The sequence below is a fragment of the Engraulis encrasicolus genome, chromosome 13 (assembly GCF_034702125.1).
Source record: "Engraulis encrasicolus isolate BLACKSEA-1 chromosome 13, IST_EnEncr_1.0, whole genome shotgun sequence".
NCBI classification, from domain to species: Eukaryota; Metazoa; Chordata; class Actinopteri; order Clupeiformes; family Engraulidae; genus Engraulis; species Engraulis encrasicolus.
Genome location: NC_085869.1, coordinates 51,896,371 through 51,911,740, shown reverse-complemented (window position 1 = coordinate 51,911,740; position 15,370 = coordinate 51,896,371). Strand labels below are relative to the sequence as shown.

Sequence of the window (15,370 nt, the reverse complement as noted above, 5' to 3'; positions counted from 1 at the left end):
GTGTGTGTGTGTGTGTTACTGTAGGTGCTGAGGGTGGGAGTGCACATAGCCCAACTGAAGTTGAGAGGGAGGAGAGATCGGCTGTGGTGGGCTGTGTCCTTGTCTTGGTGTGTACAGGTGTATCCGTGTGTGTGTGTGCCTAAGTGTGTGTCAATGTGTGTCTAGGTGTGTTCATCCTTGTGTCTAGGTGTGTTCATCCTTGTGTCTAGGCGTGCTGTGGGTGTGTCTGGGTGTGTCCGTGTCCATGTGTGCGTTTCTAGGTGTGCCCATGTGTGTGTGTGTGTGCGTGTGTGTTTTTTAGGTCTGTATGTGTGTTTGTTTTCTTAGGTTAGTGTGTGTGTGTGTGTGTGTGTGTGTGTGTGTGTGTGTGTGTGTGTGTGTGTGTGTGTGTGTGCGCGTGCGTGTATGTGTTGATAGAAGGAAGGCAGATTGCTCACCGTGAGGCCCTCACTCTGCAGGGCCTGCAGGATGAAGTTGCTGACCACGCGGCCGTCATTCATGTGCATGCGCGGCCCAAAGGTGTTGAAGATGCGCGCCACCCTCACCTCCACGCCCTCCTACAGAGACACACACACACACACACACACACACACACACACACACACACACACACACACACACACACACACACACACACACACACACACACACACACACACACACACACACACACACAGTCAGTCACTGTAATAAAAAATCTGCATCGGGTCACCTGACCCTTCCTCAGACATTGTCAATCACACATAACAAATAAAAACAAGGTCAGTGGCGCTACGTCGATCTACGACCCTCCAGAAATCAAACCTTCCTCTGACTTGAAGGACAAACTGCTGGATCAAAATTGGTGTGTTGAGTCACGGCACGCTATTTAAAAAAAGAAAATAAAAATGAAACAAAATCCAACATAAATATTTTCGGTGCGATGTCCTAAAGAAAAGATTACTTCAATAATTCAATACAGACAACTACAATATGGTTAGTGTGGGAACCTGAAGCATTTTTCTATCTAAGGGCCTAAAATATCTTTCTAAACTAAGGGCCAACAGTTATTAGCAGCACTCCAGGTCGTGTTTACAAGGAGACAGCACAAGACCCCAGCGCCCAGGTCTGACAAGGAGGTGCATAAAACACTGGGAAAGAAAACGGCTTAGCATACAGGGCTTTGTAGAGGTTAATGATAAATCAATGTACGATCACCTCCATTTAGCCACACTACTGAACTGCTACAAAATTCTTTCCCGTACTTCATTAATTTCACTAATTAGTCAAGGGCAGCTGTTCAAAGACATCCCCTAACAATGCCTCAAAAAAGGTCAAAACTTTTCTTCGGTAATTGTGCTAGGAATGAATCATTACACCCTGAGAAATTGTAACAGCATGACGGTGTGTGCAGTGCATCTGGGAACAAATCAAACACATTTTTTTTGTGTGTTTGTGCGATTTACGTGCACAGCCTTGAATTCAGATCAGGTGATGTAAGAACGAACAGGATGGCTTAGAGCACCTTTAAAAAAGTACCGCAATATGTTTTTATAATGCATGAAAATATGGGGCGGGGGGACTTGATAAGGCACTGTATATTCCTCTTTGCAAGAGCAGACCTTGAAGATAAATTCATATCTTTGAATTTATCTTACCCCAAAACTTTTTAACAAGTCAAATACGTCAGTCACCGAGGCAGCAGCGAAAAGTCAGACAGTGGGTTCTACTTAGTTTTTCGCACTGACAGTCTGCGTGCTAGGGCAGTCAAGTCCAAACTCCCAGCTAAGCCCATGTTTTACAATGAGCATCTATAGTTAAATGAAATATCAGTTTGTCTTCAACGTTTTCTTGCTCCAATTAAATTGTAAGCAACTGCTGCGCAGCACAACATAGCCTATATTTCTCGGCGGCTGATGCAAAACTGTGCTGGTGCAGGCTGGTACAAATTATCAAGATTTGCTGAGTGTGGATTCCCTTTGTAGCTTATGGAATAAGAAGAGATTCTTCCTCTACATGTTAAATGTTCAATGTTCAATGTTAAATGTTCAATGCTAAATGTTAAATTATGTATTACTCTATCACTTATTGTACTGGTTATCACTGGTCCATCACTGTCACTCACCAATGTTAAATGCTCAGTATTATTTATTACTTCATCACTTTACTGTTATTGGACCATCACTGTTACTTGTCCTGTCTTGCACTTAGATGTCAGTCTGTAAATGCCGGTGCTGTGTATGTCTATGTCCTTTCATGGTATAGAGAGAAAACGTAATTTCAATTTACTTGTATGACCAGTGCTTATGAAGAAACTGACAATAAAGGCTGACTTGACTTGACTTGACTGGAGAGGGTCTGGCTTGTCAGGCTAACCCGGCAGGGCCGTGGGGGTGAATTTTTTTTATAATGTGAAAAATTTGGATATTTTCGGGTATATCACAATATGAAGACAGCGGGAAATAAGTAAAAGATAGTGAGCTTCCCGGGAAAAAAGGGAGGGTTGACGGGTATGGATAAGGTGTGGTGGCATTGACCACCTTTTCTCAGTTTCGATCTTCATAAAGTATCTGCTGGTGATGAAGGTGGAAGTACCAAAGGCGATGAAATCGACAAGGATGGCAAATTAATGACGTGTTCTAATCAATATAATGGCTGTCTGTACTCAAAATTTGAGTTCAAGGTGTGTCTGTGTCAAAGGAATAAACAAAAATGTGAACCTGGAAGAGCAGCAGGAGGATGACTTCCACGAAAAGTCTCTGCCAACCTGCCCAACACACAAAAGTCGCTGAAAAGGTGCTTGCAGATTGAAGTGGGGGAATGACAGAGGAATGTCAACACATCAATTTTCTTTTTTCTCTTTGGCGTTAAATATTGGGTTTTTGCCCTTGTCCAATGGATCCTTCAATAACAGGGAATAAGTAAACAAGAAAGTAAAACGAATGACTTGACACACGTCTGAGAGGAAGATGAAAACAGACAATTAGAAGGACAACGCCCAGAAAAGTGGCACCTGCTGCATCTCTTGTCTCTCTCCAGTGACACCGACTGGTAAGAGGGGGCAAGAGAGTGACAGACCAGACAGAAAAAAGAGGAAAAATAAGAGAGGAATAAGGGAAGGGGGTGGCAAATGGTCTGCTGTGGATTAGGCAACACTGTCAGTTGAGTGTCAAACACCATGGTGACAACTCTGTTTATTATCAAACAGAGAGTTGAGGGAATCAGTGAAGCATCTGTGTGTTTACGTGTGAAGTTAACCAACCAATCACAGCTCTCGGTGACAGGGACATAATGACATCATAAAAGATGACACAACATCTTGTCTTGTCTTCCCCTGCCAACGGCATATCTTCTGGTCTATATTTCTTCCTCCAAATGTCACCGTATATCAATTTAAGAAATGAAAAGTAGAGAGAAGGAGAGCAAAAAAAAAAAAAAAGAAGAACGAAAATGCCAGACGTAATTGACGATATTTCCATGTGGCTGTATCGGTGATGGACAGTTAACGTCAGGGGAGAATAAAGGTGTGCGTCCTGGTAAGGCGGCAGTGGGCTGACAGGCACAGGCGGGCGCGGCGTTGGGGTATAGGAGGGGGTGTGGCTCGGTTCGGCCCTGAGATAAAGTGATGGTGGCGTCCGAAGAGACGTGCGTGACGTGACAGACATACTGATCCCACCAGATACAGCAAAAGGCTGCTGTCAAATAGTGACAGTGATGGAGGTAGATGGAGGTAGAGAGAGAGAGAGAGAGAGAGAGAGAGAGAGAGAGAGAGAGAGAGAGAGAGAGAGAGAGAGAAAAAAAACGAAAGAGAGAGAGAGTGAGAGAGAGCGAGAGAGAGACAAACACCCATACACACACACACACACACACAGGCGAAATGTAAAAAACAAGCCATGTGCTACATGTGAACACCACCAAAAATGATAAATAAATAAAACGAAATTAAAATGAGACATAAAAGTGCCTCAGTGTCATCTATATCGTTGTGTGAAGCCTATTCATAGCCACACGAAATAAATAATAGATGCCGTTGAATTTTTAAAGGGAGGTCCTCCTTGTAAATGAGACGGTTGATCTCAGCATGACTAACCTGGTTAAATAAAAGGTAAGGAATAACTTTGATCCAAGACAGCGCTCTCTTGCTTGTCTGTCACCACCAGGGCTAGTGCATGGCTGCTTATACGTTATTCATCACGGTGACAGAAGCCCACGGTGCGAGCCAGTGGGAGGTATTTAAGAACAATTTCAAGTCATTTGTCCCATGCACACAATGCCTCTGGAACAAATGCTATTGGATCCGAAGTGGGCTCGTTTTACACCGAATTTCATCATATGCCCGAAAAAAGGCTAAGCAGAAATGGCTATAGCCTTTAGGGCTTGTTTGGTTTGAGTTTGTGTTTGTGTGTGCACGCGTGGGTGTGCGCGTGCATGCATGGGTGTGTGTGTGTGTGTGTGTGTGTGTGTGAGAGAGAGAGAGAGAGAGAGAGAGAAATAGAGAGAGAGAGAGAGAGAGAGAGAGAGAGAGAGAGAGAGAGAGAGAGAGAGAGAGTGTGTGCAAGAGTGTGGGAAAGCGCTAATAAAAGTCACAGAAATTGCTCCACAAATCCAATCCTTCCTTCCTCAGCATGGGGTAAACACCAAAAAAGCTCCCAGAAATTCGGAGACTTCTTTGATTTCTTTTTTCCTGATGTAAGATCATACTGAGCTCACTGCTCTAGGATAGCACCCGTGTGCACTAGTTGCTAAGCGACATGGTCTTGACATCTGCTTGGCACCTTAGTTAGCTCGATAAATACTTGCATTTGCATCGGTCTGTAAGCCTGATCCACGATTGACAACTATTTAAAAGGCACGTTCTCTGCTCCTCCCCACTGTGTAGTTTAGTTCCTCCTACAGCAAAATGTTTTTTGGGGCAGTCATTGGTGAAAGGTAAGGGAGTTGGGCTTGTAGATTCCCAACACCGACAGGTGCGTGGGGACCGTGAATATTCCGAGTTCTCTCCCATTTTCCATGACTAGGGACATGTGGTACCCTAAGCATGGTACTCCATGCCTTAGGATTTGTTTATTTCTCAAACAACTAAACTAAACAAACAAGGAAAAATAGGAAAATACGACAGCACTGAGAAATGACATAAAAGACTATACAGTATCTATTTTCAATACTTATCTAAAAATATCCGTGTACTAAAACATATAAAAAATACATTTGCACACTTTGATATCTAAGTAGTTGTATAATAGGTACAAAATACAGTATGTGCACAACAGTTAAATATTTGATGCAATAAGGGAAGGACACGCTGTGAACGCTTTCCTAAGCTTGTCAACATTTCTGGGAACACTAAACGAGCATTAAGAGCTTGTTGTGTGGGAGAGCACTGGACATGAACTCACAAAGGACTTTGTGTTTTTTTACCAGGAGAGAAAGAGAGAGAGAGAGAGAGAGAGAGAGAGAGAGAGAGAGAGAGAGAGAGAGAGAGAGAGAGAAAGAGAGAGAGAGAAGAAATAGCAAGTTACTAATATCCTTTCCTTTACTTTTTAAATATGTACAGCTGTCAGTCCTTGGAGTGGAGTCTGAAATTATTCTGGTGGCAAACATTGGCTTAGCTTCCTAAATGCATCGATAATAATTTCCAGACATAACCTTGAAGACATCCATCATCTCCACAGCACACAGAAAAGCTCCAGGCTTTCAGAGCTTACGGGGCTTGGCTGCTGATTACAATCAGAGACTGTTGACCGCCTCACCTGTTTCATGTAGGCGTAGCACATGGTCTCGGCCACCCGTTTCCCCTCGTCGTAGCAGGCCCGTGGCCCAATGGGGTTCACGTGACCCCAGTACTCCTCGTTCTGAGGATGGACCTCTGGGTCTGAGGGAGGGAGAGAGATAGGAGGGAGGGAGAGAGAAGCAGATATGATGATTAGGGTGGTTATTGCTTTTAACTTGGCTACCTTCCCACAAATATTAGTGATATACCAAAGTTTCAAGGCTTATAATGGAAGCCAAAACTCAACTCTTGTGTTACAGTATATTTTGACATCAATAATAGACATGTCCCTTCTCATTAAAAAAATGATGTCTTTCAGTACTGCCAATTTTTAGATCCCTGACAGCTCAGGGAAGCGAGTTTTTTTTTCTCCATTATTCTAACGCAGAACATTGTATACTGACATTCATACCATGCTTCGGCCAAAATGATTGCAGACTGACCCTTTAATTGTTGCCTTCATGATGTCTTTGAGAAAGTCTATTCACGTCCTAGAGTGGCTGTCCAGTTCTCTTATAAACACCCTAATGAATCACACATTTGTCTGATTTAATGAATACAAATGCACAACCCTGCCACTACCAGGTAAGGTGCAGATGGTTCCACTTCACCGTGACTAAACCGATGTCATAGCAACACGTGGCCCCTTAGCCTCGAGGTATGCAGCCTTGTCTGTGCCACTCGCCAAGCTAGTCCCTGACACGGCCGTAAGCCTGCTCTCACACACTTCCTGTAGGCTATGCGCAGGCTTAAGCAGGGGGGCTATGGCTAGGATCCTTCAGCTTACCCAAGCCTCCTGGGTGAGGCGTGACATGAAAGACTACCTGACTGACTCGCGGGTGGGCAGACACACCACGCATGAATAAAGACAGCTGCACGCATCCATACAGAGACTCGAAGACTCACATCTGCAATGACCAGAGCTGTGACTCTGTACGACTATTTACACACACAACACAATGATGTAAATTATATGTTAATTAGTCCAGTCATGTTTAGAAAGGTGTGTGTGCTCTCCCCCTGCGTGTTCAACAGCTGCACTGAGATTTGCAACATTTTCCCTAGTCTCTAGATTTGATCGGCTGAAATGTGCAACGTTTGGTTTGTCTGGGTGGCAATAATAGCGAGCGCTACAACAAATGGGTCACCATTTTAATAATACTGTAGCTGTGGACGTTGGCATGAGAAGACGAAGAAGTAGAAAAAAGACAAAACAGCCAGCGCAGCGGAGTCAGTCTACCCCATTGATTGTATAATAGGACTCTACCCCCCCCACCCCTTAAACATTCAGGAGACGAGTCTGGTTGGTTTGATTTCATGTCGTGGGTAGATGAGTGCCCCCGAGTCACGGCTGATGAAAAGGCATGTCTGTGCTGTGCTGCCGCTGCACAGGCCTGACATCAAACAGGGACACCCACTGAATGTATATGCGAGACCCCGCAGCTGGTAGGCAGGCTGCCGATTCTTTCAAAAGTGGAAGGTTGCCCTTTTTTCCACATCTGCACTGTATTTGATACCGGACATGTCCTGAACGAGTTGTCAGCTCGATAGGCTGGTCTTGCCATCGCTAAACTTCCACACAATTCTCATTTCCCTAAAATGGTAAACTGTAGGTTTCCAACGTAGCCATTCAGAGGATGGGGGAGGGACAAGACAAGAGTTCACCCTTCCCACCTGTCATCGATGCTCCATTTGTCAATTCCAGATGCTCTACGATAGCATTGCGCCCTGTGTAGACCAAGCGCTACCTACGCGACCCAGGTAGCTGGGGTGGTTGAAGAAATTTAGCCAAGAATTTCCTTTATTAGCATTGACATGTTTGATTCAGCTAATCACATAACGGCTCCGTCTTGACAACCTGGGACATTTGTCGATATGAACGTGTCATAGCGAATTCGCTTAAGATTAGCTTGAGTTAAATCGTCAAAATTCGCTCTGACCGCTCAGTTCGCTTCACTCCTGGCGAATTCGCTCTGGTAGCTTCATTCGCCTTCCCTCCGTAGAGAAATAATGACTTCCGCCGCGCAGTTCGCACTTGGTGTACACGGGACTTTAGGGTATGGTGGGACCAGGACATGAGCTAGAAAGTGAAACTGAGCTTGCTAGTTGTGCAAAGGTTGAAGGGATGCAGGACAGGGTACTGAAGGTCTAAAGATGGAGGAGTGAACCTAGTAGTAACACTGCTGCCAAATTTACTTCACAGTGAATAGAAATGCAACCAAGCTAGGCTTGACCGTTTACAAGTCTTGGGTGATTGGTTGTAGCGGACCGGCTTCATCTGTATGATTTGAATGCGTTTGCTTTAGAGATGATCTAATGCTATGGTTTCCATTTGCTGTAGTTAACCCATTGACGCCTAAGGCACCTGCAAAAAAGGGTGCTGAATGCCTGAGCCCTCTAAGAAAAGCTGCCATCAGCCTATAAAGATCGTAATATCTCAGCCTCTGAAGCACAAAAAAACATGCAATATGTTGCATTTAAAATCTAAGACCCCCATCTGTCATTATGTGTTCATTCATCTCAAACAAAGATTTTTAATTAAGTTTTCTCAAATCTCATGAGCCTGAATGTTGCGTAATGCAGCTCCAGGCACTAGGGCCAATGTTGCGCAACACAACATCCAGCATCTAAGTCCATCATCTACCTGTCTTTGTTAGTACACAGCCATGACATCTCTACTCCGTCTCCAAGGCACAACACAAAGTCTCCGTTGGCCGCCTGACCTCGCTGTAGCAGAGCCTTTATTGAAAGACTGGCTCCAAACCAACACCCTAAGGATACCGGCCATCACCACCACCACCACCACCACCACCACCACCTGTTCACAGCGGCTGAGGTGACACTTACCTCCGTACACCTCTGACGTAGAGGCCAGCAGAAGGCGTGCTCCGACACGTTTGGCCAGCCCTGTGGAACAAGAAGAAGAGGATTGATCAACCTTAGTGAGGGAAAGAGAAACAGAGAGGGGGACAAAGGGAGAAATAGAGAAAGAGAAAGGAGGTGGGGAAAGCAGGAAAGTGAAAAAGTGTGTGAATGTGAGTGCGTGTGTGAGAGAGAGAGAGAGAGAGAGAGAGAGAGAGAGAGAGAGAGAGAGAGAGAGAGAGAGAGAGAGAGAGAGAGAGAGAGAGAGAGAGAGGGGGGAACTGCCTGCTGATAATGAAAATTAAACACAGAGAGAAGTCACGGACAGATGGGATAGAGGAACACGCATGGAGAGAAAATTGGGAAGAACGGGCACAAGCTGTGTTGTACCTGTAGGAAGGACGGATGGGAAGAGACAAAGAAAAAAATAAATCAAAGACCGAAATAAAGGCCTGTTGGCCTCCCTTTGTCTGCATTATTATCCTATTACGTGGTCATGTCTCATTAGTCTGACAGAGACTCGGCCCCTATTCACCAGAGCCCAAATGTAATGATGTGTAATTGTTTGTGTGAGCATCGACGGAGGCCAAAGGGTTGAAACGCCTGCAAAACGAAAAAGAGAGCGTGTAACGGTGCAACTACAGCTCCATCCCTTTTAAGTCCAGTGCATATAGGACCATATGGCACCAGGGCATATATATAACCCCAGATAAGAGAGATAGGAGCGTGAGGGGTTCAAGGGGGCTCGTGCTTGGTCATGAAGCGGAGGGCGAAATACTCTCTCCCTTTTAAGTTTAGCCCATTAAATCCCTCCTCTGTGTAGCAGCACCTCCGAGAGTAGAGTAGTCGCTCCGATGACTAATTGCATAATGTCACGGAAAATTACTTTGAATATATCAATATATGATGAAAAAAAAACAAAAAACAGCAAACACACCTACATGTGTGCGCGCGCGCACACGCACACGCGCGCGCGCGCACACGGACACGCGCACGCACACTTTTAGATGGGTAGATCATCTGTGAACTGGCTTTTGCCGATTTCAAACAGTGGAATTGCTTCATCAGTGATACAGATGTGTCATCTGGGGGATGACATAGAGACCAGCAACTCGATACAGACAATAGGGGTGGGCAATATGGCAAAAATGTTGTATCACGATTTTTTAACATGAAATCTCGATTTCGATTTTTTATCACGATCTTCCATCCAAAAAATAAAAACAACAAAAAGCAACTTTCATATACTTGCAATTTGTAATTTGCAGTCAATAAAATGTTAACACACTGATGATACTCTCATAAAGTGTACAATTGGAATACAATAATGTAAAGAATAAAGTGAAGACAACAACACAAGTGAGAAAACGTCACTCTGATGTTGATAATAAACAACCTCACTGCAAGACGATCTATACAATTTCTTCACTTTGGCAGATTCGAGACGATCTTTTACTCAATATCACGATTCACAATTTAATATCGTCATATCGCCCACCCCTAACAGACAATAGGTATTTAATTAGCCTGTTCTTTGCAAACAGTGAACAGTGCTCTTTAATTTCTCCTTCAAGTCGCTACCCAAAGGAACATAAAGTTAAGGCACATACTTGTAGCTGTTAGCATGTTATTTCTTGAAATTGCTATCAGAATGCAATGAAATGTCAGGCCTGACAGACAGCTAGTATGATGAGCTAAAAACCGTGGCTAATTGAAGGATGGGAAGAAAGTCAACAAATGTACTAGTGGAAAGTGTAAACAACAACAACAGCAATTGTATAAATAATAATGAAAAATAAAAACTAGAAATGCAGAGTAGACATCTGTCAAGGAAGCTGTTTGATAGGGTGTAACATAGTCAAATGTTTTTTTTTTTTTAAGTCTTTCTGCCTTCTTTTTGAGGAGTTAGAAACTGGAATGCCAAAATTCGCCTTGTCCCGCAATTCAATTTGCGGTCACAAGGGGCATCTAGATTTCTAGGCTAGCAATAGAGCTCGAAAGTCCCGCCCCTTAGTTCCGCATTTCACGGGACCTAAGCTGACCATCTAACAACATGGCAGCGTGTAAATATCTTCCGATCACAGTCATTATATGCGCTGGGCTCCAAATATGCTGTTTAAGAGGCTAGATAAAGATTATTCATGCAGAAGCATCAATGTTTTGTTCCGAGGCCATTTGCATGAAAAATGTGAAGAAACACAGCTTTCTAAAAAGTTTGGGGGTTCGTACGAAAAATGAAACAAAAATATCAGAAACAACATATGTGGAGCTCGTGGCACAACTCGAAGGGGAACGAAATATCATTTTAATACCGCCATTGGATTACATGCTACGATTTTCGGCTAAAAACGCCGTTGAGGTCCCATGAAATCGGGGGAAGTGACGTCACTTTCGAGCTCTATGGCGATCGTGATTCGGATCACCAACAAAATTTAGTCACTTGTTCCTTTGGTCATTTCCAAAAACTCCATAACGTTTCATCCAAATCCATTTAGAACTTTTTGAATTATCCTGCTGACAAACAGACAGGCAGACAGACAAACCAACGCAACCAAAAACATAACGTCCTTGGCGGAGGAAATAAAATGAAATTAGGATGAAGAAACACTGTAGATAAATGGTATTCAGATGCCTGCCAAGTACCGGCAGGAACTGTAATGACATTGTAAGTTACTGGAATTGGGAATCTGAAAAATTGAGGCCATGAGGACCATCACAAATCTAAGATGGTTTTTTTTGTATCCGAGAATGTGCCTGCATGGTCTTGAGTTTTCAAAGTGAAAAATCTGCACACTTAAAATTCTTTTTGTTGTATTTTATGATCTCATGGCAGTATTACGTTTCGACCTCAACAGTCTTCATCAGGAATCTGTATAAAATACAACAAAAAGGATTTTAAGTATGCAGACTTTTCACTTTGAAAACTACAGTTGGCCATATTTTTTGAGAATAAACGAATTATACTAGGCATGTTTCGTCTTGCTCCATGTACAACAAACAAAGACAGGTCTCTCTCTGTAACTCAATGTTGGAGGTAGATCTCTGTGCAAGGTGACTTGCTATGGAGAAGCATACCCTCACAACAGAGATGAGTGACCAAGTTCTAGGAACCTAATCCTGAAATAGCCAGGCTACGCCCTCCTAATGATGCAACAACTTCTGTGTTGCTTCTAGTCAGGCCACGAGCAATAAACGTATCGTTTCTGAGCTCAGGGAAAATCGGGACCTCCACCCATTTTGTCGGGAATCAATCAACTTTGAGCAGCTCCAATGGACCTGGGTAGAGGCGTGTTCAAGGTAGTGACGTGGTTTAAGCAGACATTCTATCTTAGTCGAGTACATCTATGGCCAAAATAGACCAAACCCCAAACAAATTGATACAAATGGTTTTTCAACTGATTTCAATACATCCAGCTGTCCTTACTAACATACTAAAAATCTAGGAAAATCTAACTTCAGGAAAGGTGTCATTTTCAAGTTCAAAGTTTTTTCAAATAAAGGTTATTACATGATAATTACATTGGCATGAATTAACATGTTTTCAGGATCTGTTTGGTTGGAGTGCTGTTAGGGTGGATAAAGACACTACTGCTATGGTAATATCCATGTGCTGTTTGTCAGGGCACATCATCAGTGATGAATCATGGCGTCACTGGGTGTTTTGGGTCTTTCAGCAGCTGAACTGACTAGACAGGAGCCACTACATGTGTAAGTAGAGGACAAGGTGAAACGTTACTTACTGGAGACAATGTCCTGAAAGGAACATAGGGCTTTAGCATAGCTTTCAGGTACCAGAGTAGGGCCTGTTGTAGCTTTATATGCAAGGGTCAGGGCCTTGTATTCAATTAGGGCATGGAAAAGAGGAGTGACATGCAGTGACATTTGCAAAGGGCTTATTGCACAAGCTGGAAGACCAGTCAGGAGGGAGTTGCAGTAGTTCAGGTCAGATGGACAATATCAGAAGTTGAGTCATTCAGGTCAGATACAGTCTGATTTTATGTATATTTAACAGTGAGAAGCGACATGACTGGGAAACTGAGGCTATGTGGTCAGAGAATGATAGATGGTCATCAACAATGACAGATTTCTTGTGGCCTTATTTGAGGCAATAGTAGCAGAATCCATATTGAGTTCCATATCATGGCAACCTAAATCTTTTTCTGGGATCACCAGCAGTGCAGTTTGAGCGAGGCTCAACTGAAGGTGGCATTCCTTCATACTTGTGGATAGTTCAGAGAGGCAAGCGGAAATGTGTGTGTAGACCGTGGAGTCATCTGGCACAAAGTACAGATATACAGGTGACTGTGCTTCACCGGTGTAACAGTAGTATGAGAAGCTGTAAGAACAGATAACATGGCCCAGTGATGTGTACATGGCAAATACGTAGGAGTCCCAGCACCAGCCCTTAGAACACCTCTGTGTAGAGGCTATGATTTGAGGACGGCTGACCTTGCCCTTGATACATGCTAAGAATGATAGCATCAGACTCAAAGAATGTCTGGGAGAACTTGAGAAACTCAATTATTTACATCTAAGAGAGATGTTAAATAATCATGTTTTGAAAAAATAAATGCTAGCTGGTGTGTCTGCACAAAGATGTTTAGATTTACTACAAAACAAAAAGAGATGTCCATAATCTCTTCTGAAGATATCTTCTGGCTTACTAGAAACAAAATAAAAGAGTTATTTTGAGCTTGGCCTTTTCAGATTTTGAGTTTTTGCATTTTGAAATGTAATGCATATTTAATTAGATATAGTCCAATTACCATATTAAAACATAACATTTCAGAAAACTTGCAATACATTTTTTTCTCACAAATATGTGAGTAATCACCAGAGTAAGTTTCATGGTGATATCGGCAAGCTACATTTTTTGGCCTATTCACCTGGAGTGTCTCTCGACCCATACAATAAGCCTATGGCAGCCATGTTGAAAATAACTCATTTCCCAAAGTCAGATTTTCCTAGATTTTTAGTATGGCATTTAGCAGGTCCAATAGTAATGAAACCCATGAAAAAAAACTTTTGTATTAATTTTTTGGGGGTTAAACCCTAAATGTACTCGCCTATCTAAGAAAATGTTTGGTTTAAATGTCGGCACATCGTTTTCTGGCATCGACCAGTAGCAAACCGAAGAAGGTGGGTCAACCATGCCGTTTGGGAAACATCAATCGTTATGCACGAGGTCAGACCAAATCTTGAATAGAGATTACTCAAGGCCTAAGCTGGGGAATGTATGGAGAGGTAAGGGTGGGATTCGAACTTGCAACCCTCTGATCTCAAGACCATCTTGAGAAGACCATCTCATGCCCACCATGAAAATATATATATATTTTTTTGCCTGGTGAATTGGTCTAGCATTGCACTGTAGGGGAAAATACAGTAGTAGCTGGGCCATGCAATCTGCCCCACTTCTACTGGTACATGGCAAAAAAAGTCTGCCACTTGTACGAGGTGCTGTGTTGTTGATCGTCCAGATAACCCATTTAAATTCACAAAAGTATCAAATATCTAAAAAGCACATCATTAGAGAGATGGTCGACACTACTTAGCATGCAGTGAGCGCATCATATTTACCTGCCATAAGGCTAGTCTTAAGCATTAATCCGTCTGATTCCAGAGCCCCATCTAAGCTGGCATCTGTCTGCATATTGAGTCAAGCTCATTGACCAGGTGTTGCTCTGCTAAATTGACACTCAGGTGGCTCGGCTGTTTGTTTTCCTGCATCTGCTGCTTAACGTCCTATCCATCCGTCCCTTCATCCATCCAACTATCATTATCTATCTATCTATCCATCCATTTGCCTATCTATCTAATCTGTCTATCTATTTCTATGCTACTTCGTTCACCGACTACAGTATGGCTTATCTATCTGGACAGACATGGTTAATTTCGGTGGGCTTGGACACATAAACTGCTAAAATAACAAGTAATTCTCTGAAAAATGATAAACACATTATGGATATCACAAAACAAACAAGCCAAACCTTAGTCAAGTCAATAACTGTTTTCAGAAAGGCCTCTTTGCCTCCTTTTCTAGGGATTAGATGTAGCATACCGGTATTACGCTTTTGTTCTGCTAATGACTATATGCTTCTAGTGATAAACAGCAACCCCTGATATGATTCACATTATCTGCTTTAAATTACCTTTAATCAACACTTCCCTTTAATTACACAGATTTGAATACATTAAATTGTGGAGTTTCATCAAATGAATTCACTTGTCCCCCATACATAGCAATTCCAATGGTTTTACTTTAACAGTTCTACAAGGCTCGTTTTCCACACTCACTCACCCAACATATTCAGCGTCCCGATGGTGTTGGTCTTCAGGGTTTTGATGGGGTTGTACATGTAGTTCGGGGGAGACGCTGGGGAGGCCAAGTGATAGATCTGGTCCACTGTGAAGGGCAGAAGATGAAAAATGAGCACAATGAGATTCAAGCTTGCACAAGGGGAGAAACTGGATAGAAAGCATAATTGGTACCCTCACAGAGCCTCTATGCTGCCAGATGCAACGGTTCTCTAGAATGGACTTCAGCCATGTAGTGAATACATCATTAAGTAATACAGTAATTGGAGCAGGCTTAATGGGTGATGTAGTTAGCCTAATAAACTAGCAGAATACACATAATTAGGGGCTTTTGTGTCCTTATTGCTGATAGGACAGTCAAGAGTGTGATATCAAGAGAGTGGGAGAGAGCGATGGGGCAGGACCGGCAAAGGGCCGAGGCTGAACTTGCCAGGGGCACCCAAG

General features: G+C 43.1%; 1 protein-coding gene across 3 annotated transcripts in view; it reads right to left on the bottom strand.

Moving 5' to 3' along the window:
* uxs1 (UDP-glucuronate decarboxylase 1) overlaps positions 1 to 15,370 on the bottom strand; it is a 106,697-nt gene that overhangs the window by 34,093 nt on the left and 57,234 nt on the right. For all 3 annotated transcript variants that reach the window (XM_063214223.1, XM_063214221.1, XM_063214222.1), the window contains 4 exons: positions 14,910 to 15,014; positions 8,597 to 8,656; positions 5,730 to 5,851; positions 438 to 557 (listed from right to left, as the gene is read on the bottom strand). In XM_063214223.1, coding sequence (XP_063070293.1) covers positions 438 to 557; positions 5,730 to 5,851; positions 8,597 to 8,656; positions 14,910 to 15,014 — 407 coding nt within the window. The remainder of the gene's footprint in view (positions 1 to 437; positions 558 to 5,729; positions 5,852 to 8,596; positions 8,657 to 14,909; positions 15,015 to 15,370) is intronic.